The 24,447-nt window shown below is 41.5% G+C and overlaps 1 protein-coding gene across 1 annotated transcript in view; it reads left to right on the top strand.

The window, feature by feature from the left end:
* Positions 1-24,447, top strand: part of rad51b (RAD51 paralog B) — a 29,590-nt gene that overhangs the window by 604 nt on the left and 4,539 nt on the right. Inside the window, exons 2-9 of the mRNA XM_089022339.1 lie at positions 2,766-2,851; positions 3,581-3,718; positions 7,038-7,155; positions 12,629-12,720; positions 13,614-13,708; positions 17,434-17,547; positions 18,781-18,910; positions 19,232-19,353. Coding sequence (XP_088878465.1) covers positions 2,768-2,851; positions 3,581-3,718; positions 7,038-7,155; positions 12,629-12,720; positions 13,614-13,708; positions 17,434-17,547; positions 18,781-18,910; positions 19,232-19,353 — 893 coding nt within the window. The 5' untranslated portion in view covers positions 2,766-2,767. The remainder of the gene's footprint in view (positions 1-2,765; positions 2,852-3,580; positions 3,719-7,037; positions 7,156-12,628; positions 12,721-13,613; positions 13,709-17,433; positions 17,548-18,780; positions 18,911-19,231; positions 19,354-24,447) is intronic.

Below are 24,447 nucleotides of genomic sequence, written 5' to 3' on the forward strand. Positions count from 1 at the left end.
ATTGTTCTTTTGACCCGCCATTGTCTTTGCGTGTCCAACAAATAAAATCATCAATTTTCAACAACGTCAATCTCACGGAAAAGAAAATGAAAAAAAAAAAGAAACAAACAGTGTTTACATCTTGCCAATATGTTAAGATGTAAATATTTGAGACGATTAAGTACAGTGTATCAACATTAACATTTTAAAGAGCATTGGACAAAGTCGTTAAGCAGATTTCGGACCCAGCTCAATCCACTACTTTTCACTGAATGGTGAACATATGACCTTTGCACTTAAAGGACAACCGACGCATCCGGACAAATTGTGTCCATAATTTGTAAAATCACTTCAAATGACTTCTACTGAGCGTATTTTACAAAGATTCCATGGCATATAGCTATATTTTACGTTTTAAGACTCGCTCTGAATATTCAGGAAGTCTTGTTTTCGAGTTGGTGACGATTCCTGAAGTGATGTCACGTCAGGAACGCCCCTGACCGAGAAAGCGACACAATGCATTTTGGGCACTTTGTTTGGTCTGAAAACTTCGTGTTGATGGCGAAATTAGAAGGAAAGCACATAAATAACACGATGGTGAATCGTTATGTGTTGTGCCAAGACTTCTACAGTGTATTTGACAAAACTTCCCAGGAGACAATTTCCACGGAGCTTTGTCGCCATCGTCTGCCTTTTTTGGGTACTGTGAGTACGAAAGAGTTTGTCACTACATTTCTGTCCAGATGCATCAAAATGACCGGAATACATTCTTTATTGATCGATTGCAAATCGATTGATCGATTGCAAACATGTATGCTTTCCTCTTCAGAACTATTTGAATCATATTCATAACTGGATGAGGAACAAGAAAGCATCTTTTCCGAATCTGAAGCCATTGTTTTGATTCTCAAGCAAGGCAAGATGTCTTGGCGTGACACCACAAACAAGGGGGCGGGACCTTCTGAAACTGGTCACTTCCGGGTTAAATTTGAAGTAGTTTTTGGACACTTTAAGTCATTTTTATTGGTGTTTTGCATTTGACTAAAATATACTGCGTGTTTTGGCTATTTTAGATGCTATAAAACGTTTTTCTGATGTCAGTTGTCCTTTAAAGGACAACCGACGTCTCCGGACAAGTTGTGTCCATAATTTGTAAAATGGCTTCAAATGACTTCTACTGAGCGTATTTTACAAAAATTCCACCGCATATAGCTATATTTTACGTTTTAAGACTTGCGCTGAATATTGAGGAAGTCTTGTTTTTGAGTTGGTGACGAGTCCGTACGTGACGTCACTAAAGGATCGCCCCTGGCCGTTAAAAAAAGACGCATTGTAGCGGTCCTTCCATCACGTCAATGTATTTTGCTGTACTTGTTTCATCTGGGGACCTCGTGTTGCACCCAAAAGCCGCCAGAAGAGGGCGTCCAAGCATCATATAAGGAATTTATCAGCCTGTGGAAACGGAGGTGGCCACAGGAGGTCGCCATTTTGCGCCTCTTTTTTTTGGGTGAGAGATTTCCCCCCAAAAGTGATGTCGGTTGTCCTTTAAAGGACAACCGACGTCACTTTTTTGTTTTTTAACTGACACCAGAAAAACGTTTTATAGCATCTAAAATACCCAAAACATGCAGTATGATATTTTTAGTCAAATGCAAAACACCAATAAAAATGACTTAAAGTTTCCAAAATTTGCAAAAAATTGAGCTGTGAATTGGGCATTTTCAGAAAGTCCCGCCGCCATTTCGTGACGTCACGTCAAGACGTCTTGCATTGCTTGTGAATCAAAACAATGGCTTCAGATTCGGAGAATATGCTTTCTTGTTACACATCCAAATATGACTCAAATAGTCCTGATGAGCAAAGCATACATGTTTGCAATCTCATCTCATCTCTCATTTTCCGTACCGCTTATTCCTCATTAGGGTCGCGGGGGTTGCTGGAGCCTATCTCAGCTGTCTTCGGGCACGAGGCGGGGGACACCCTGAATTGGTTGCCAGCCAATCGCAGGGCACACGAAGACATACAACAGTCACTCTCACACCTAAGGACAATTTGGAGTGGTCAATCTGCCTGCCATGCATGTTTTTGGAGTGTGGGAGGAAACCGGAGGACCCGGAGAAAACCCACGCGGGTCCGGGGACAACATGCAAACTCCACACAGGGAGGCCGGTCCGGGACGCGAACCGGCGACCTCTGCACTGTGAAACCGGTGTGCTAACCACTCGGCTACCGGGCCGCCATGTTTGCAATCGATTAAAGAATTTATTTGGGCCATTTTGAGGCAAACGGGCGGGGGGGAATGTCTCACCCAAAAAGAGGCAGAAAAATGGCGACCAGCTCTGGTGAGGAATGAATCAACCCGTTTCCACAGGCTGATACATTCCTTCCATGGAGTTTGCCTCCCTCTGCTGGCGGCTTTTGGGTGTAAGACTTGGTTTAAAAAAAACAGTACAGCAAAATACATTGACGTGATGGAAAGACGCTACAATGCATCTTTTTTACGGTGAGGAGGCGGTCCTTTTCTAACATCACGTACGGACTCGTCACCAACTCAAAAACAAGACTTCCTGAATGTTCAGCGCGAGTCTTAAAACGTAAAATATAGCTATATGTGGTGGAATCTTATTAAAATACACCCAGTAGAAGTCATTTGAAGCCGTTTTACAAATTATGGACACAACTTGTCCGGAGACGCCGGTTGTCCTTTAAGGGAGTGTTAGACTGTGTTGTCAGTAACATAAAATTATGACAATATGCAATTTTTTTCACCATTTTCCGACATTTAGGGATGGCGATGAGTTCTGAAGGCATGGTTGAAACCGAGCAGGAAGAGGAGGAAAATTTAGGACCACAGCCTCTTTGCAAATTGGAGGTATGTAATCATTAGATTTTGTTATACTTTTGTTGTGTGCTAAGTAAATATGTTGGACCAAAAAGTTGCATGAATGGAATCAATGTGAAGGTTTTAGTTAGCTATTACTTCAAGGATTCAATTTGTTTTTTTAAGAACCTGAAAAGAAAGCCTTGGTTGGTTCCCTTTCTGCTCATATTTGGGCACGTATATGGTCATTGCACTTGCACTTGAGCAGGCTGTTTCATGGAAATAAATTAATACAAATTATTCATAAATAAATATTGATTCCACTGTTACCACTTGAAAATGTGTATCATCCTTATCCTTGTGAGATCAGAAAATATTTGCTATTGGGTGGCAAGGTTGTATGTCTATTTTTTCAACTAAAATTGACTCAAACTAACATGTAACTAACCCCTTCCCTCACAAAAAAACAAAAAAGCAAAACAAAAATCTAAAATTGAAAAAGCAACACAGATGCATGCCGGTTGCTCCGCGATACAATTAAATGTTGTTAATCTTTTTAATTACCAAACAATAAAAAAACCATAAAAACCAACAATAATTGCTTCGTATACAGATTGGAAATTGTAGCGTGAAGACTCCAGGCAATTTTTTTTGTAATTTTTATTTTTCTGTGTGTGTGTGTGTGTGTGTGCGCGTGCGTGTGTGTGTGTGTGTGTGTGTGTGTGTGTGTGTGTGTGTGTGTGCGCGCGTCGTGTGGCTGTCTCTGAATTTTATCTGTAGGAATGTGGAATTGGGGCAAGTGACATCAAGAAACTGGAGGATGCAGGTTTCCACACCATTGAGGCGGTGGCCTACGCTCCAAAGAAGGAGTTGCTCAACATTAAAGGCTTCAGTGAAGCCAAAGCTGATAAAATCATAGTAAGTTTCCATTCCATCATATATATTTTTCTCCGGTTTAATCTTGCTGAGAATTTTTTGTAATCTTATAGTCATATTTTCCATACTATAAGGGTACCTACCTCAAAGCATTCATTTTTCTAAAAAAACTGATAGTCCACATGAATAATTAATTCATTCAAATAATTTAATTCCTTGTGTTCTACATACTTGGCAATAAAGATGATTCTGATAACTAATTAATAATACAATCCGCCTTCTATATGATCAGTCTTCTGACTTTTTCGACTTTTTTGTATTTTAAATATACTGTAAAGTGCTTTGTCACAGCTGCAGCAATTGTGAAAGCGCTATATACATAAAGCTGTATTATTTTAAATTCCATTTAGCGTATCTCCATCTCGTGGATGGATAGCTCAACCACAGCCACGATTGAAGTATATCCTATAAGCCTCATAGTGCGGTGCATCCTAGATATGAAAGCAGTTTTCAAATAGGCCGTTAATTGACGGCGTGCCTTATACTCATAAGCAGCTTATAGTAAAAAAAATGATAGTGATACCTCGGCTTACGAGCGCTTTAGCTAAGAACTTTTCGCCTTACGAACGTTAAATTCACAAGAATATAATCTTGGCATAGGAACTATTTTTCGGGAAGCACACGGAGCGCCACAATGTGTGATGTGTCGTTTGCAAACGAGCCGGTTCTTGGAGCTGCTAACCAGGTGTTGAAAATGGCAGCTGACTTTTTTCCTCTATTCCCCAACCCTTGTCTTCGGTTAAAGCCGCACGTGATTGGTCAAGATCTGTGGTAGAGGAGGGAGGGGACACACGCAGCAGGATACATGCAGCAGTGAGCGGGGGAGGAGTAGCAGTGCTCACAGTGAGCACACGACACAGGAAAGGCAGACGACAGCTTGAAACAATAAAAAAAACATAAGTGAAAAAAAAATCAAAAGTGAAAGGTGAGAAAATGAATAGAAAACACAATGAAATTTGGACTCATTTCAACTTTATTGATCGTTCAAAGGCAGAGTGTAGACTGCAAAGTTAAAATATCCAATCAATCAGGCGCCACAAATAACCCGCACAAGCCATCTGTACAATTTGAAGAGTAAACAAGCAAGGGAACCGGCTGTTAATGAAGTTTCTAGTGTCTGCCTGCATCTTGTAATATCACAACTGCCAAGATGTACAACCCAGAGCTCCTTGAGACACTTTATCCAAAAAGCTATCCATTCCATCAAGCCATCAACGACCATCACAAAGGTAAATAAAACGACTTTATTATACATTACAGTTTATTTCTTTCATTAAAATACAATAGCACATTTATTATACGTAAAATAAGGTATATTTCGTGTAGTTTCAAGGCTTATTTAGTTGAAAATTATGTTTTATGCGGACCTGGGAATGGATTATTCTCATTTTAATGGTTACCTATGGGAAATTAATGTTTGGAATACACACTTTTCGCCTTACACACACTTTCTGGGAACCAATTAAGTTCGTAAGCCAAGGTATCACTGTACTTGTCTTTGTCCTGCCTTTAAAGGACAACCGACAACATTTTTTTTGTTTCCTAACTGACATCAGAAAAACATTTTATAGCATCTAAAATACCCAAAACACGCAGGCTGATATTTTTAGTCAAATGAAAAACACCAATAAAAAATCACTTAGTCTCCCAAAAGTACTTCAAAATGATCTGAGAAAGTTTCAGTTTCAGAAGGTCCCGCCCCCTTCTTTGTGATGTCACGCCAAGACGTCTTGCTTTGCTCGAGAATTAAAACAATGGCTTCAGATTCGGAGAAGATTATTTCTTGTTACTCATCCAGTTATGAATATGATTCAAATACAGTAAAATCTCGTTATATCGATATTCAAGGGAGTCCGAAAAAATATCGATATAACCGGGACTATCGATATATCCGACCCTGTGTGCATGTAATTTTCTCCGTGCGTGCATAGAAATAGTATCGATATAACCGGGACTATCGATATATCCGATATCGATATAACGAGACTTTACTGTAGTTCTGAAGAGGAAAGCATAAATGTTTGCAATTGATTAAAGGAGTCTTCCCATATCAATTCGAGCCGTCAATGACAGCAATGTAGCACCCAGAAAATGCAGAAGATGGCGCCCAAGCTCCGTTGGAAATGGGCTGATTTGTCTGCTGGGAATTTGTGTCAGCGCATATCATATAGTTGTCTTGGTGCAACACACAACGATCACACAACGATCGCGTTATTTATGTATTTTCCTTCTAATTTCACCATCAACACGGATCAACACGAAGTTATCAGACCAAACAAAGTACCGCAAAATCCATTGTGTGTCGCTTTCTCGGTTAGGGGCGTTCCAAATGTGACGTCACGTGGGGATCGTCATCAACTCGAAAACCAGACTTCCTGAATATTCAGCACGAGTCTTAAAATGTAAAATATAGCTATATGCGGTTATAAAATACGCTCAGTAGAAGTCATGTTACAGTGTGTGAAGTGAAGTGATTTTACAAATTATGGACACAACTTGTCCGGAGGCGTCGGTTGTCCTTTAAATGTCACTTAATAATCACAATGAGAATGACACATCCAGAGATGTTTGTGTGCGTGCGCCTGTGGGTATATCCATTCATTATCCAATCTGCTTATTCAAGGGTCCAAAAGGACCAACAGGGTCGCAGGGCGTGCTGGAGCCTATCCCAGCGGTCTCCGGGACACACCCTGAATCGGCCAGCTAGTCGCAGAGCACCCATAGATGAAAAACCATCCGCACTTACACATAGGGACAATTGAGTGTTGCACAAACCTGCCACACATTTTTTGAATTACCCGGAGAAAAGCTATACAAGCACAAACGCCACAAAGAAAGGCTACAGCCGGACTCGATCCCTTCACCAATGATAGAGTGTTTTTATACACATCCGTAAACATCCTATGTTATTTCATGTTTAGTTTAGTCTATATGGATGTATGTAGCTTATTAGTTAACTTGTTGCGTATGTAGGGTGTAACAAATATTCGTTTTCATCGAATGTTCTCCCAACCCCCTCCCGTAGCTGATAGGCTTAGTCAAGACGATGTCATCAACTGCTGTGTGAGTAAAACTAGCTTGAAGGGGCGGGTTTTGCACTCTTGGCTCCCCGCACCAACTAGAGATGTTCTTCTATTGTTTTACAAGAATAAAGTAGTCTTTTCTGTTCACCATCTATGGTCCCCGCTGATATTTCATCATAAAACTCTGTTGAACTCCGAACCAGAAGAGATACAGGAATTAGATTCCAACAACCTCTGCACTGCATTCTGCTAACTCTTCAATGATTTCCTCTTCTCAGACTGAATCTGCTAAGGTTGTGCCTATGGGTTTTACCACAGCTACTGAGTTCCATCAGAGAAGAGCAGAAATCATCCAAATATCGACTGGCTCGAAGGAATTGGACAAACTTCTACTTGGTTTGTAGATATTTATCTATAACGTTTTATCCAAGTCTGCATCTCCACCTGTTTCTTGGAATTTAATCCAAATCAGTCATACTGATCGTTAAACTTCTCTATACCAAGGGTATCAAACTCATTTTTTTGCCGTGGGGCACATTGTAGTTATGGTTTCCACTCGGGGCCTCTTATGAATTTGGGGAAGCCATTAGAATGTTTAATCACCTCCACATATTACATATAGAGCACACAACAAATTAATGAATAATTAGTTTTATAATTTGAAGTAAAAAAAATGACTGTTATTGTGGTTTATATGGGACAATTTAAAATTTTGGTTCGGACTTTAGCAAGCATCATGGAATTTCACAAGTTTGATTTGCTTTCGCGGGCTGCATAATAGGCCCATGGGCCTTGACTTTGACACAGATGCTCTATACCAGGGGTCGGGAACCTATAGCTTGTGAGCCATACATGGCTCTTTGATGATTTCATCTGACTCCCAGATAAAATAAATACATATTGTCGCTTTTTCGCTGTTCATTTCCTGTTTGGGCTGTCGTTGCCTAAACACGCTATTTTGATTGGATGATACTGACTTAGGTGCCGTTGATCTTGAAACAGGTAAACGCCCCCTTTTGGAAAAAAATGGCGAAAAGAAAAAATATGACGAGTATTGTATCCTTGAGGTTGAATGGGACAGAATGATTCACTCTTGTAATTTACAATGAAACAATACCATTGATGAAGTAGTCGAATATCAGCGGTACTTTGACAAGTCCCATGCTACATTACCATGAGCATCAATATACTTCTGTGATAGTCAGCAGAAAGGAAGCATGCAAGCTAATGAGCAGTATGCAGGCTAGCTAGCAGTAACTTTGTGTATGGACCTGGCCAGTTGACTTTCATTCCGATCGTTTGGCTGGATTTTTACCAATCATGAGGAACAGAAAATGGTGAGTATTATCACAAAATTATTTTCAATAATACATTCTGACATTTTTCCAAATTTTGACTCTCTTCCCACCTTCAAATCATACCTCAAAACCTATTTGTTTAAAATTACATACACTGTTTAGTTTAATCAGCTTTTATTATTTATCATTTTATTTATGGTTTTATTGTGCTGGTGTTTATTGTTCTTTTAATTGTAAAGTGTCCATGGGTGTTTTGAAAGGCGCTTGTAAATTAAATGTAGAAATTACATTAATATATATATACCACTGTATGTGTGTGTGTGTGTACTGTATGTAAAAAATGATGTGTTGCTGAATGAATGAGTGTCATTGAAATGGGAATTTATGCGTAAAAAGCTGGAATGATTTTTCATAAATAGTAAAAAAAAAAGTACAAATTAGGAAATAGTGTACAGTTTTAATTGTTGAATTGGTCACAAAATTTAGGAATTCCATGGACAAAACAAAACATGTTATTATCGCTGGCAGCTTGTGGCGCTAAAGAGGTTGTCCCGCAGGTTGCAGACATCCGAACTAGTCACTTCCAATACGTAATTAGTTGCTAGGCTTCCGTTCTGTAGTAAAAATGTTGAAAATGCATTTTTCTTGTCCGTCAAAGGCATTTTAATAAATATATTAATTTTCCAAACTGCTCAATTCTCACTAGGGGGGCACGCTGGAGCCTATGCACGCTGTCTTTGGGCAGCAGGTGGGTACACCCTGAAACGTTTGCCAGGCAATCGCAGGGCACACAGAAACAACCATTCCCGCTCACACTGACGCCTAGGGTCAATTTGGAGTGTTGAATCAGCCTGCTATGCATGTTTTTGGCACGTGGGAGAAAAAACGGAGGAGCCGGAGAAAACCTACCCGAGTACGGGGAGACCATGCAAACTCCACACACGAAGGACGAAGCATGAATTGAACCCACTACCTCTGCACTGGGAAGTCAATGTGCTTACTTCAGCTCACTTCAGCTTTTCCACTCGGCCACCTTATTAAAGGACAACCGACGTCACTTTTTTGTTTCTTAACTGACATCATAAAAACTTTTGATAGCATCTAAAATACCCAAAACACGCAGTGTGATATTTTTATTCAAATGCAAAACACCAATAAAAATGACTTAAAGTGTCCAAAATCTGCAAAAAATTGAGCTGCGAATTGGGCATTTTCAGAAAGTCCCGCCCCCAGTTCGTGACGTCACGCCAAGACGTCTTGCATTTCTGGAGAATCAAAACAATGGCTTCCGATTCTGAGAATATACTTTCTTGTTACACCTCTAGTTATGAATATGATTCAAATAGTTCTGAAGAGGAAAGCATACATGTTTGCAATCGATTAAATAATTTATTCCATGCTATTTTGACGCAACATTGGGGAGAAACGGATCACCAGAAAAGAGGCACAAAATGGCAACATCCTGTGGCCACCTCCGTTTCCACAGGCTTATAAATTCCTTATATGGAGCTTGGACAGCCTCTTCTGGCGGCTTTTGGGTGCAACACAAGGTTTTGAGACCAAACAATACAGCAAAATACATTGACGTGATGAAGGACTGCTACAATGTGTCTTTTTTTTTCCGGTGTGGGGCATACCTTTAGTGATGTCACATACGGACTCACCACCAACTCAAAATCAAGACTTCCTGAATATTCAGCGCGAGTCTTAAAACGTAAAATATAGCTATATGCGGTGGAATCATTTTAAAATACGCTCAGTAGAAGTCATTTGAAGCCATTTTACAAATTATGGACACAACTTGTCCGGAGACGTCGGTTGTCCTTTAAGGATAGTTTTAGTGATACTATTTTGTGGAACTAAGACAAATTAGAAGAAAAATGAAGTTGTTAAAGTTAAAAAGTTGTTAGCCGCAGCACGAAAGTCAGCATATATCACTCTGGAGCATGTTTGGTTGGACTGAACTGTACAACAAAATTCCACAATTCCATATTTGAAATAAAAAAATGTGGCTTTAAGAATGCTGATAGAGAAGTTCAGAAAAGGTCAGAAGGAATTGCATTGTCTTTGTAGATCTGGAGAAAGCGAATGAATGGGTGCCCAGAGAAGAGCTGTGGTATTGCATGAGGAAGTCTGGAGTGACAGAAAAGTACGTCCGAGCGGTGCAAGACATGTATCCTGACTGTAAGACAGTTGTGAGGTGTGTTGTCGGTGTGACGGAGGAATTCAAGGTGGAGGTGGGACTCCACCAGGGGTCAGCTCTGAGCCCCTTCTTATTCGCTATGGTGATGGACAGGCTGACAGACGATGTTAGACAAGAATCTCATTGGACCATGATGTTTGCAGATGACATTGTTATCTGTAGCTGGAACGAGGAACAGGTGGGGGATAAACTCGAGAGGTGGAGGTATGCCCTGGAAAGCAGAGGAATGAACATCAGTCGCAGCAAGACAGAATATATGTGTGTGAATGAGAGGGATGCAAGTGCAAGAGTGATGCTACAGGGAGAAGAGATAAAGAAGGTGGAGGATTTTAAGTACTTGGGGCCAACTGTCCAGAGCAATGGAGAGTGTGGAAAAGAGGTGAAGAAGCATCTCCAGGCAGGCTGGAGCGGCTGGAGAAAAATGTCAGGTGTGATAGAAGGGTTTCAGCTAGGATGAAAGGAAAAGTGTATAAAACAGTGGTGAGACCAGCCATGATGTTTGGACTGGAGACAGTGCCACTGAAGAAAAGACAGGAAGCAGAGCTGGAGGTCGCAGAGATGAAGATGTTGAGGTTTTCTTTGGGAGTGACCAGGTTGGATTGGATCAGGTATGAATATATCAGAGGTAGATCTCATATTAGAGGCTTTGGAGAGAAAGTCAGAGAGGCCAGACTGAGATGGTTTGGACATGTTCAAAGGAGAGAGAGTGACTATATCGGGAGAAGGATGCTGAGACTTGAACTGCCAGGCACGAGACCGAAAGGAAGACCGAAGAGGAGGTTTATGGATGTGGTCAAAGAGGACATGAAGGTAGCTGGTGTGAGAGAAGAGGATGCACCAAACTGGGTTAGATGGAGGACACTGATTCGCTGTGGCGACCCTTGAAGGGAAAAGCCGAAAGGAAAAGAAGAAGATAAATGGAAAAAAACTAATTCTGGCATCCGTTCCATCCATTTTCCAGACCGCTTAATCCTCATTAGTATCGCACGGGATGCTGGAGCCTATCCCCGCCGTCTAAGGGCACTATGCGGGGGACAGCCAATCGCATGGCACACAGAGACAGAGAACCATTCACACTCACACCGAAGGAGAATTTAGAGCGGGGGTCGGGAACCGTCGGCTCCGAAGCCGCATGTGGCTCTTTCACCCCCCTGCTGCGGCTCCCTGCGGCTTTAGAAAATAAATGAGTATTTAATTTAATTTAATGTATATTATTTTAGTTCGTTCGTTTTTAAAATGTAATTCTAAATTTGAAGATTATGGTGATTATAAATAATACAAAATAAAACGTATTCAATTTTTTTGTCCCTGATAATATATGTCACAACCATCGACAGTGGACGTATATCCGGTCACAACCGCCAAATTCCGCACGATTTCTTGAATTTTTCGACCCCCTGGTAGGCCAACTATGGATAAATCTAAGAAAAGATAAGTGTCTGAAGAAAACAAAACGTTTAATGATACGTGGGCAGATTCGTTCGCCTTCACTGCTGACAAGACGGGTTGACCGGTATGCTTAATATGTAATGAGAAGTTAGCAAACAACAAAAAGTCAAATGTCGCAAGACATTTCCAGAACAAACACACAGCTTTTGCTCAAAAATATCAGAATGGAGATGAGAGAAAAAGAGCCGTTTCGGAACTGATGTGGAAGGCTGATCAGAGCAAAAATCATTTTATGAAGTGCAGAGGCTGTGCACTGAGGTGCAGGAGCAGAAATCGCATTAACCAGGTGATAAATATTGTATTTGCCATTTTGCAAATATTCTTTTTTTTTTTTCAAATTGACAGACATTGAGTATTTTATTTGAAAGTAATCTTCAACCCAACGTCTTTTTTTTCAGAGTTTAAAATGTTTTTGTTGCGTGTAGAAATGTAATTTCGCTTCTCTGTAACAGTTCATTGACTCATAAATGCAACACACTATAGTTTGTTTATGCATATATAAAGGTAAAAAACGATGGTGAAAAGATGCAGTGTTGTCTTCATTTTAAATGTCAAAAGGATTTTGTGGCTCCCAGTGTTTTCTTTTCTGTGGGAAATGGGTCCAAATGGCTCTTTGAGTCGTAAAGGTTGCCGACCCCTGATTTAGAGTGTTCAATCAGCCTGCCATGCATTTTTGGAATGTGGGAGGAAACTGGAGCACCCGGAAAAAACCCATGCGGGACCAGGGAGAACATGCAAACTCAACACAGGGAGGCCGGAGCCGTGAACCCGTGTGCTGACCACTCTATCTGGTTGCCACAAAAAAGATTTTGTCTTTTCGGGTCTTGAACTCACAACCTCTTCACTGTGAAGCCGGCGTGCTAATCACTCAACTACCGGGCCGCCCAAATTCTGACACTACCTTTTATTTCTCCTGTAGGTGGGATCGAGACTGGTTCAATTACAGAAATGTTTGGGGAGTTTCGAACAGGGAAGACCCAGCTCTGCCATACGCTTGCTGTCACATGCCAGGTACCATCCATTTTTTCACATTTCAAATAAACCGGTATTTACACCATTTGCTGTGACACTTCAACTCAAATGGTTTAATATCCATTTTTCATGTGGATATTATGTACAACTTGATTTGAGTCCATCCTTCCATTATTTTTTTTCTACTGCTTCACTGAATACACACTTTGCACCTTACACACACTTTCTGGGTACCAATGAATTTCATAAGACAAGGTATCACTGTATATGAAAACAAATAACAGGAACTTTAAAATAATTCAAAAATGTATCAGGAGCCCGTAAAGGGATGCCAGAGCACCATTGTGGTCCAACTGGAGACACTTCATAGCTGACTTCAAACCAAAGTGAATTACAGTAATCCAGCCAGGATATGACAGTCATGAATGACTGTTTCCAAATCACTGTCCGGTTTAAGACCCAAGTTTAATACTGTTGGCTTGAGATGAGGAGCCAAGGGGCCAAAGTCCGCAGGATGGGATGTACATCAGTCACTGGGACCAAATACCATCTCTTGCAAATTTCCCCATTGTGGGACTACAAATGGCTTTCTTATGTTATCTTCTTTGTTTTTTTTTCATTCAAATTCAAGAAATTTAGTTCCTCCCAGGTCTCAATGAGAAAGCGGGCTTTTTTTCTCAGTGGGACAGAGATCCAACAATCATTAGCAGAGCTTCACTTATGTGACATCTCATGTGTCTGAGCAAAGCCAAACCTCTTCATGTTGTGCATACGTTGCTAATGTGTTTGTTCTTGACAATGCTTGACAAGCACAGATGTCCGGAGTAATAAGTGCTTGCCATGCAGGCTCTCAACATTTGAAATGAATTGAAAATCTAGTATCGGTTCAATAAAACATTTGCAATTGGGAGATTCTTTTGTCCGTCCCACAGCTACCCATGGATCAAGGGGGTGGAGAAGGGAAAGCCATGTACATCGACACGGAGGGAACCTTCAGACCAGAGAGACTCTTGGCTGTAGCCGAAAGGTGAGATGGAAAATGTTTTCCACAATGGTAACTAGGGGTTAAACAAGTCCTTCAGTTAAAGGACAACCAACATCACTTTTTTGTTTCCTAACTGACATCAGAAAAACGTTTTATAGCATCTAAAATACCCAAAACACGCAGGCTGATATGTTTATTCAAATGCAAAACACCAATAAAAATGACTTAAAGTGTCCAAAATCTGCTAAAAATTGAGCTGCGAATTGGGCATTTTCAGAAAGTCCCGCACCCAGTTTGTGACGTCACGCCAAGACGTCGTGCATTGCTCGAGAATAAAAACAATGGCTTCAGATTCGGAGAATATGCTTTCTTGTTACGCATCCAGTTATGAATATGATTCAAATAGTTCTGAAGAGGAAAGTATAAATGTTTGCAAACGATTAAAGAATGTCTTCCGGTCATTTTGAGTGATCAAGACTGATGTGTAGCGTCACAGAAAATGCAGAAGATGCCACCAGAGCTCCTTTGGAAATTGGTTGATTCTTCACCTTGAAATTTTTGTCAGCGAATATCGAATAGTTGTCTCGGTGTAACCTACGACGATTCACCATTGCATTATGTATGTGTTTTCCTTCTAATTTCACCATCAACACGGATCAACACGAAGTTTTCAGACCAAACAAAGTACCGCAAAATGCATTGAGGTGATGTCCTTTCTCGGTCAGGGGCGTTCCAAATGTGACGTCATGTGGGGATCGTCACCAACCCAAAAACAAGACTTCCGGAATATTCAGTGCGACTCTTAAAACGTAAAATATAGCTATATGCAGTGGAATCTTTGTAAAATACGCTCAGTAAAAGTCATTTGAAGCCATTTTACAAATTATGGACACAACTTGTCCGGAGACGTCAGTTGTCCTTTAACTCATTCCTCCCGGCAAACGACTACAGTCGTTGTGTTTTTACTTCCGTGTATCCCGAGTCACGCCTCCAGTCGGGCTGAAGCGATAGCAAATAATGCCGGATGCCGACTACAGGCGGGCCGTGAATAGATGTTAACCCTTCCGGACGATTGTGCTCCTCGATCGAGAAAATGAAAGGTAGCAGTTCAAGTGCCGATTGAAACTGATGCGACACAAGTTACATGTCCCTTTAAAACAGATTATATGCAGCTTTGCCTTAAAAAGCGTCAGTGACATCATCTCCTTCATGCACAACACCATGTGCTCTCCTCCATCTTCAAAGCGTCTTCTATTTTTCGACATGGATGAAATACCACGTAAGTATATGTTGTAACTATTTGATGAGCTATTCAGAAGAGGTTTACCTTGATACTGAAATGCATAAACTAACACTAACTTGTTTATTTACTGAGAAATAAAAATAAGGAGTGTCCCGAATTCGGAACATTCTAACGCTAATGCTATTTAAATGATGATATTGTTGATCCTGACTTGGTACCCGATGCGAATACAGTGGTACCTCGGTTCTCGAACGCCTCACTGTTCGAACATATCGGTGTTCGAACAAAATATTCGAGATATTCTTGCTTCGGCGTTCGAACATCAATCGCTGTTCGAACGCAAATACGACGCGTGAGTGCGTACGCGAGGGGGGCGAGCTGAGCGGCGCACAGGTGTATCGCTCTGTTCGTGACCAACTGTTGTCGCTAGCGGATGTGCTGCGTTTTGCTCTAGCGTTTAATATAGGTGTATGAAGAGTTTTAGCCCCTAATCATGCCTCCAAAGAAAGTAAGTGCTGCTTAAAGTGACAAAAGAAAAGTAGTGCGTACAACTATTGCATTTAAGAAAGAAATAATCGCAAAATATGAAGGAGGTGTGCGAGGGTCTGATCTTGCGAGGGAATACAGCATGGCGAAATCTACGATCAGTACGATATTAAAGAATAAGGAGGCTGTGAAATCTAGTGATGTTGCTGTGGGAGTGAGAGCAAGTGTCATTGGATAGATATTTTAAGAGAAAAGAACATCCTGTAGCCGAGTCATCCGTAGCTGTCACGTTCCGAGCGAGAGTGACGGCAGCTGACTCGTCGGAACGTAGTGGAATGTTTGGGATCCCAAAGCAGACACGTACTACCCAAGCAGGATGTTCATTCACAAATAAAAGAAAACAGCGAGTAAGAAGGCAGGGGGTGATCCGACCCGCTTACTATGCCAAAAAGCAAATGGCACACGAGGATGCAAAATTACGCAATCCCGGAAGATGACATACATTTACGGGATGCAGGGAAACTACCTCGGACCGGATACACTCGCGCATCGAAGGAAGAGTCCAGGTACGGTGGCGAGTTGAGTCAATCATCCGGCATTGGCAATGCCCCGTGTCCGTGATTAGAGAATGACAGCGGGTGGAGAACGGCCGGGAGAGGCAGCCCCTCCCCCGCTGTCAACTCGCAAGTGACAGGAGCATAGAGGTGGTTTCGGTGTTCGAAAAAAACCGCTTTTCGAACAGGGTCCTGGAACGAATTATGGTCGAGAACCGAGGTACCACTGTAATTACATAATGTGAGGATGCCATTATTTGCCCCCTTGAGACTTTTTTTGTGATTCCGCAAATAAATCTAACTGGACTTGATAAATAATGCTGTATTTTTTTTTCTACCTCAGGTAACCATGTATTTAGTCTAACTGTTGTAAAGTCAAGCAAACTGCAACTAGTTTTAAAAATAGGCCATTCCTTAAAGGTGCGCTTTATGCACTGAGTGGTCCCTCTACTTTTGGAATTAATTTGTTCTGGAAGAAATATCTTCACTGGAAAATTTGTAAGTAGAGTCGTTTTTTCCATGTAAAGGCCCTAATCCGTGACGGTCGCCCTCAATTTTCAGACACAAATGATTTCTCCAGCATAAACATGCATCAAAATTACGACCGGCTCAACTTATGACCACCCGTACTTACGACCATGACCTCCAGACACTATTACGCGTACGTGATTTTGGCCAGCCAGCCAGCATCAGCATCACAGCAATCGACCGTGTGATGGCACCAGAGGGGGGAGTTTGCCAGTCATTTAGCCTCTGGGTCTCTATGCAACATTTTGAATGTATTTCGACTTACGACCACTTTGACTTATGACCGTTTGGTCAGAATAGAACTCAGTAAGTCGGATGTTACCCGTATATGTGAAATGAGATTAGTGCACAATAAATGAGTTATGCATAATGTAAAAAAACAAAGGATAAAGAAGAAAATGGTTGTTAACCTTTTAACTGCGCCGTCATTGTTTTTTGCCCTCAGAAAAGTTTTTTTTTGCCTGCCATTTTGTTAAGTACACATCTATGGATGTATACTTGTGTCTCCTTTAAACAATCCTTCAAAAATCAAACATCTGCATCGTGAGCGATTGCCCGACAGATCAACTCCTTTTCCAGGTGACTCGCGTTTATGTAAAACTATTGGAACACTTCATGGCCCGACAGTTGAATTACGAGGATGCGGCCCATACTGTATTTTTACCTTTCTTATGTTGAACATTCTTTCGTAATAAGAGGCAACATTGTCCTTTTGAGACGTTTCGTAGTTTTCATATAAAGAGACATTTCTAAATAGACGTACCAATATCCTCCAAAGCGCCTTATGGGCTGAAAAATTACTGTATGTGTTTCTTTTGTTATTATAAATAAAAATCGATGACAAAGAGAGCCATGGAGCGAGAACTCTGCAAAAAATGTAATAATTGACAACCAAATATGTCATAAAATCAAAAGGATGCATTTTCCAAGTTACTGTATGTTTTTTGTGTCACTAGATATGGGCTGGTGGGCAGTGATGTTCTGGACAATGTGGCCTACGCTCGAGCTTTTAACACAGATCATCAGACGCAGTTGCTGTATCAGGCATCTGCCATTATGGCTGAGTCAAGGTCAGTTTTTTTCTTTTTCCATTTCAGAATCAGAATCATCTTTATTGACCAAGTGTGTAGAACACACAAGGAATTTGTCTCCAAAACATGACAAGTGAGACAATGTGCAAGGTATCTCGCAGAGCTAAAGTGATCAGTGGTAGAATGAAATATGATAACTGTTTTACAGTTGGTTCAGAAAAATTAGTGAACCATTTGAAAGTGATCAGTCGCTGTATATGTCGTAAAACAGGTGTGCAATTATGCAGATGTCCCTTAGCGCCTCAAAGTGTTTGGTGCTGGAGATTATATAGGTCAGTAACAGTGGTTCTAGTGAGTACTGGGTGCAGAGGGTCCAGTAGGATTTTCCGTGATTCCGTGAAAAGTCCTCGAGAGTGGGTAGGCCCGTGCCAATGATTTTTTCCGCCATCCTACCTGTCCGTTGAAGTCGTACTTTGTCCATTTTTGCGGTGGCCCAGAAGCAAACCGTGATGGAAGAACCGATGAGAAGGTTTCTTCAGCCGTCATCTGTACTTTTTTGAAGGTGTCGGACGTTTCGCCTCCTATCCAAGAGGCTTTGTCAGCGAACTAAAGTAAGAAGGTGTCGGACGTTTCGCCTCCTATCCAAGAGGCTTTGTCAGCGAACTAAAGTGTTTCTTTCTTACTTTAGTTCGCTGACGAAGCCTCTTGGATAGGAGGCGAAACGTCCGACACCTTCAAAAAAGTACAGATGACGGCTGAAGAAACCTTCTCATCGATGGACCACTCCTGTACGACTGAGAGCTTACACAGACGTGATGGAAGAACACAAGATTGATTCAATGACTGCTGTGTAGAACTGTCGTAGCACCTGTAGCAGCCCGTGCTTCTTCAGCAGCCTCAGGACTTCTTTGATTTTATTCCACCCCGTGGCATTTAATGCCATTGTTCTAAATTAACGCCCTGAGCAGATGATCTTTTGCACAATGAAGTGCATTTTCAGGCTAAAAATCATTCTTGAAAACTCCCTAAACTTTGCACACTCAACCGGCCTGGTGAAAATTCAGTATTTGGAATTGGTATTTGAGCTGGTTCCAAAGTAAATGAATCACCGTTTGTTCTAATATGACAGTCAGCTGTTGTACTGTAAATTTCTGTAGGCCATTTCCTTTATGTCATTATTTGATGAAAAATTTGAAGAAAAAGTAAAACATTGGCCTTTTTGTGGTCCTTGCAGTGTATATGTAATGCAAGGTTTTGCGTGTGTGTTCACAGGTATGCTCTGTTAATAGTGGATAGTGCCACAGCTCTGTATCGAACGGATTACTCAGGCCGAGGTGAATTGTCAGCAAGGCAAGCCCACTTGGGACGCTTTCTTCGCATGCTGCTTAGGCTGGCTGACGAGGTGGGTGGTTATTGATAGCATTTATTTACCACGCCTTCAATAATATGTGTAATGGGCTGCATTCACATTGCAGCTCATTTCTGATATTTTTGCCCACATGCAACATATATCAGATTTTGTTTTTATGCAGTGGGAACAGTGCAATTCCATTTTTATAGAATGCGATCTTGGCTGTGTTGTACTTTATATGATCGGGTTTTTGGGGTTGCTCCCTGCCAAACGACCACACACAGACTATATTATCAAAATAAAATAATGACATATGTGATCAATCTGTTGTCTAACCTTAGTCCTCTTTTTCTCAACCTGTGTCCACAACAGTTTGGCGTGGCAGTGGTGATCACCAACCAGGTGGTTGCACAGGTAGATGGGACTGCCATGTTCTCTGCTGATCCAAAGAAGCCAATTGGTGGCAACATTTTGGCTCATGCTTCCACTACGCGGTAGGTGACAGTGTTCATTTCATCTTTTGTCTTTTTTTCTTCACGTACTGCCGTTCAGTTACACTTAGCATGGTTTGGAATGAAAAATGACAAATTTCCCTTTTTTTGGATTTATATTTGTTAGCTATCTTGACTGTCTGGTTTGTGGTGTCGTTCGTTCATTCATTTGTTTGATTGTTTTTTTATATTCATCCCATTTTTCCCATCTTGTTTTAAACTTCCCTGCTTGGACCCTCAATATGTGTGTGAACCTATCCAGCTCAAATATCTCTTCCACTATTCCGATCCATTTATTCTTTGTTGGTGGGTCGGTTTTAAACCATTTTCTAGTTATGGCTTTCTTGCTGGCTATCAGCAACACTTTTATCAAGTACTCATCTCTTGGTTCCACGTTTTCTTGATTTAGGTCAGCTGGATACATCACCAAGTCGGTCTTTGGTATTTCGTTGCCAATTATCTTTTGCAGTTCCCTCCAAACTTCTTCCCAATAACCTTTCAACTTTTGACATTTCCAAAATATATGTGCATGATTTACTTTTCTTTCCTGTCCGCCAAGCCGCCAGCACTCGTACTGTCCCGATTTATATTTCCCAGTCATATCCGGGGTTGTAAAAAATCTCACGATATTCTTACATCCAAATTCTTTCCAATGTCTCAAAGTGGTTGTTGATTGTTGTATTTTGCACATATTTGACCATTCTTCCTCCGTTATATTGGTTTGAAGTTCCTTTTCCCATTTCTTTTTTTATGTATAGGGTTGAGTTCCCTCTGTTCAACAGGAGCCCTTTGTAAAGAGATGAGATTACTTTGTTTTTCCCTCCTTTATACCCATCCCTCTGTTCAACAGGAGCCCTTTGTAAAGAGATGAGATTACTTTGTTTTTCCCTCCTTTATACCCATCCATCATTATCTGTATTATGTCATTGTTTTTAATTGGCGTATCCATTTTTATGCCCGGTAGTAATCTTTAAAATTTGGGGGGGGGGGGGGGGGGGGGGGCGCTGTCGGCCTCGCCTGCACCTGCACAGGTGCTGGTCGTCCCGATCAGATTGGCGACCAGCGGGTAGCGACGTCAGCCCTTTGTGCTATTTGTCAAACAACCTCCTGCTCCCTCCTGCCTGCTTTTTGGGATCCGAACCCGCCATCACCACCTCGCAAAACTTGACAGAAGGGAGCAGGAGGTTGTTTGACAAATTGTATTAAAATAAAGTCAGCAGGAACAAAATGTAAAACATCAAAATGATCTGAATGGAAAAAATACAAAGTAGCAAAAGAAGACCAAAAGTAAAAGCCCGCCAAGGTTAAACAACACGTACACGATGCATGCTGCAACCAAGCAGCAAACAAACAATGAATCGGCACCGGATGATCGTGCCGGGTGTCCTTTTAAGTGTCATTGATTATAACGACCAGCACCTGCGAGGCTGCCGGCAGGGCTGACGTCGCTACCCGCTGGTCGCCAATCTGATCGGGACGACCAGCACCTGTGCAGGTGCAGGCGGGGCCGACAGCGCCCCCCCGTTGGTCGCCAACCAGATCATGACAGTACCCCCCCTTCAAGGGGCTGCTTCCAGAAGTCCCAACAGTCTCCCAAAAGGTCCACTCGCCAGGGAACGGTCGGTGGAGAGGGCAACCGCTGCCTCTCCAGCATACGACGGGCGGCGGCCTGATTGGAACGGGACTCGGCCTGGGGTAGACAAAGACGCGGCACGGATCGTCGTGGGCGTGAGTGCGATCCCTCTCGCACGTTCACGCGACGGCGCATGGCTCTGCGTGGACGTCGAACTGCCAGGCGCAGAATGGCACCCCGTACGGCCGTATGGGACCAGGTCTCGGCCGGACGCCGACGTGGGCGTGAACTGCCCGGCTCCGGGGGAACGAGACCAGTCCAGAGCCGCTCCGGGATCCAGCGGTGAGTGGGGTCTCGGACTGACGTTGACGCGGACGTTGCACGGCTCGTCGTGGATGAGACTCAATTCGTCATGTACGACGACAGCGTGGCTGGACGTGGGCGTGCAATGCCAGTCACCCAGTTTCACCCTGGACGGCCACCTGGAAGGAGGTCTCGGCCGGACGTTTACGTGGACGTTGCGGCTCGTCGAGTGACGCGATTCAAACTCGACGAGGCTTGCGCTAACGTGGACGTAGCATTGCCAGGCACAGGGTGGAAATGAGACGGGTCCGATGTACCTGCGGGATCCGATGGTAGGCCGATTCATTGTTTGTTTGCTGCTTGGTTGCAGCATGCATCGTGTACGTGTTGTTTAACCTTGGCGGGCTTTTACTTTTGGTCTTCTTTTGCTACTTTGTATTTTTTCCATTCAGATCATTTTGATGTTTTACATTTTGTTCCTGCTGACTTTATTTTAATACAATTTGTCAAACAACCTCCTGCTCCCTCCTGCCTGCTTTTTGGGATCCGAACCCGCCATCACCACCTCGCAAAACGTGACACAGTCTATATCCTGAATAATGTTCATATTCCTCTAGTTTTTGCATCAGTATCGGGAGGCTATCTTCCGCTTGTGTCAAATATATTATGAGTGAGTATTATGTTATGAATGAGTTTATGTTCCGAGTCTCTCATCTCCACGCCCTTGATGTTGTGGTTCTGTCTGATTGCTTGGGCTAGGGGTTCAATGAAGATATTGAATAATGTTGGTGAGAGGCAACATCCTTGTCTTGTCGATCTTTCTAGTATTATTCGGTCTGTCAGGCTGCCATTCACTTTCACTCTTGCAGTTGGCCCATTATATAGTGTTTGTATATTTCAAATTGAATCTTTGTTAAAGCCGAATTTTCCCATGACTTTGTATAGATAGGCCCAGCGGACACTATCAAATGCCTTTTCTGCATGCGTGCTCACCAACATTGCACTTGTTCCCGCCTTATGGATCGCCTCCACTATGTATATAGTTTTTCTTATATTATCCTGGGCCTGTCTATTTTCAATAAAATCCGTCTGTTCTCCATTGATAATATCGGGCATGACTGACTCATATCTTTTTGACATAATCGAAGTATATATTTTATAGTCGACATTAAGTATGGATATTGGTCTGAAGCTACTACATAACTATATATTTTTACCCTCTTTTGGTATTATAGAGATGATTGCCTCTTTCCATGATGGGGGAATTTTACCCTCCTTCATGGTATATCTGAGTGAAGATAACAAAAGTGGGCCTAGTTCTTGTCTAAATATCTTGTAGAACTCTGAGGGGAAGCCATCGCTACCCGCAGCTTTGCCATTTTTTTCAGTTATCTCAGAGTTCAGGAATTCATTGTCTTCTTCCCTTATCGATGGTAATTTCAGACCGTCCAAAAATTTTGCAATTGTATATAAAGTTTTATAATATTGCTCAAATACTTCTTCTATTTCCTTTGGTTCTTTTAATATTGTATTAGTTTTGGGGCACCGAATCTTGTGTATTATGTTTAGCGCTTGTTGTGTCCTCAACCTTCTTGACAGTAATTTTTTTGCTTTGGGTCCTCCTTCATAGTAAATCTGTTTTTACAAATTGTGCGCTTTTTTCCACTTCTGTTAATAATATTCGATTTATTTCCGTTTTTGGTTTCTGTAATCTTTGTTAATATCTCTGTATTATTTGTTGTTTTGTGTTGGTCTTCTAGTTCTTTCAATTGTCTTGTTAAAGTTTGATATGATTTTTCTCTTGCCTTTTTACGATCTATTGCATGTGCTATACCAGGGGTCGGCAACCTTTATGACTCAAAGAGCCATTTGGACCCATTTCCCACAGAAAAGAAAACACTGAGAGCCACAAAATCCTTTTGACATTTAAAATGAAGACAACACTGCATCTTTTCATCATCGTTTTTTACCTTTATATATGCATAAACAAACTATAGTGTGTTGCATTTATGAATCAATGAACTGTTACAGAGAAGCGAAATTACATTTCTGCGCGCAACAAAAACATTTTAAACTCAGAAAAAAAGACGTTGGGTTGAAGATTACTTTCAAATATAATACTCAATGTCTATTTGAAAAAAAAAGAATATTTGCAAAATGGTAAATGCAATATTTATCACCTGGTTAATGTGATTTCTGCTCCTGCACCTCAGCGCACAGCCTCTGCACATCAGGGCTGTATGACGTTACCTTCATCTTCACACAGGACTGTAAGCTGTCGTCTGTCAGGCGTGAACGATGTCTGTTTTTAAGGCGAACGAATCTGCCCATGTATCATTAAACGTTCCGTTTTCTTCAGACACTTTTCTTAGATTTATCCATAGTTGGCCGGCCTGGGGGTCGAAAAATTCAAGAAATTGTGCGCAATTTGGCGGTTGTGACCGGATATACGTCCACTGTCGATGGCTGTGACGTATATTATGAGCGACAAAAAAATTGAATACGTTTTATTTTGTATTATTTATAATCACCATAATCTTCAAATTTAGAATTACATTTTAAAAACGAACGAACTAAAATAATATACATTGAATTAAATACTCATTATTTATTTTCTAAAGCCGCAGGAAGCCGCAGCAGAGGGGTGAAAGAGCCACATGCGGCTCGGGTTGCCGATGCCTGTGCTATACATTTCCCTCTTATAACTGCTTTCAGCGCATCCCACACAATATTTGGATTCACTTCTCCATTGTCATTTTCTTCCTTATATTTTATTATATCCCCCTTTAGTTCCTGTACTAGTTCCTTGTCATTCAATAACCCTGTGTTCAATCTCCAAGTTGTGTTTTTCCTTCTACTGTTCAATTTCACTGTCATATAAACGGCATTGTGGTCTGATAAATCTGTGACACCAATCCTACATTCTTCCACTCTGTGTTTGTCTTCGATCTTCATGAAAAAGTAGTCGATTCTAGCATATAGTGCGTGTGGATGGGAGTAATGTGTGTAATCTCTGTGCAACGTGTGTGAGTCCCTCCATACATCTATTATCCTGAGTTGTTTTATTTGTGTGTTAATGTATTTGGTTATGTCTAATCTAGATTTCTTTGTACTTGTCGTATTTAAGTCATGGTTGAGCACCACGTTGAAGTCTCCTCCACATATCACGATCCCATCCATTTCCAACATAACATTGAAAAGATTCACAAAAAAGCTTTTGT

This window comes from Hippocampus bargibanti, linkage group LG19 (assembly GCF_051943395.1).
Source record: "Hippocampus bargibanti isolate YZ-2025 linkage group LG19, ASM5194339v1, whole genome shotgun sequence".
Taxonomy (NCBI): domain Eukaryota; kingdom Metazoa; phylum Chordata; class Actinopteri; order Syngnathiformes; family Syngnathidae; genus Hippocampus; species Hippocampus bargibanti.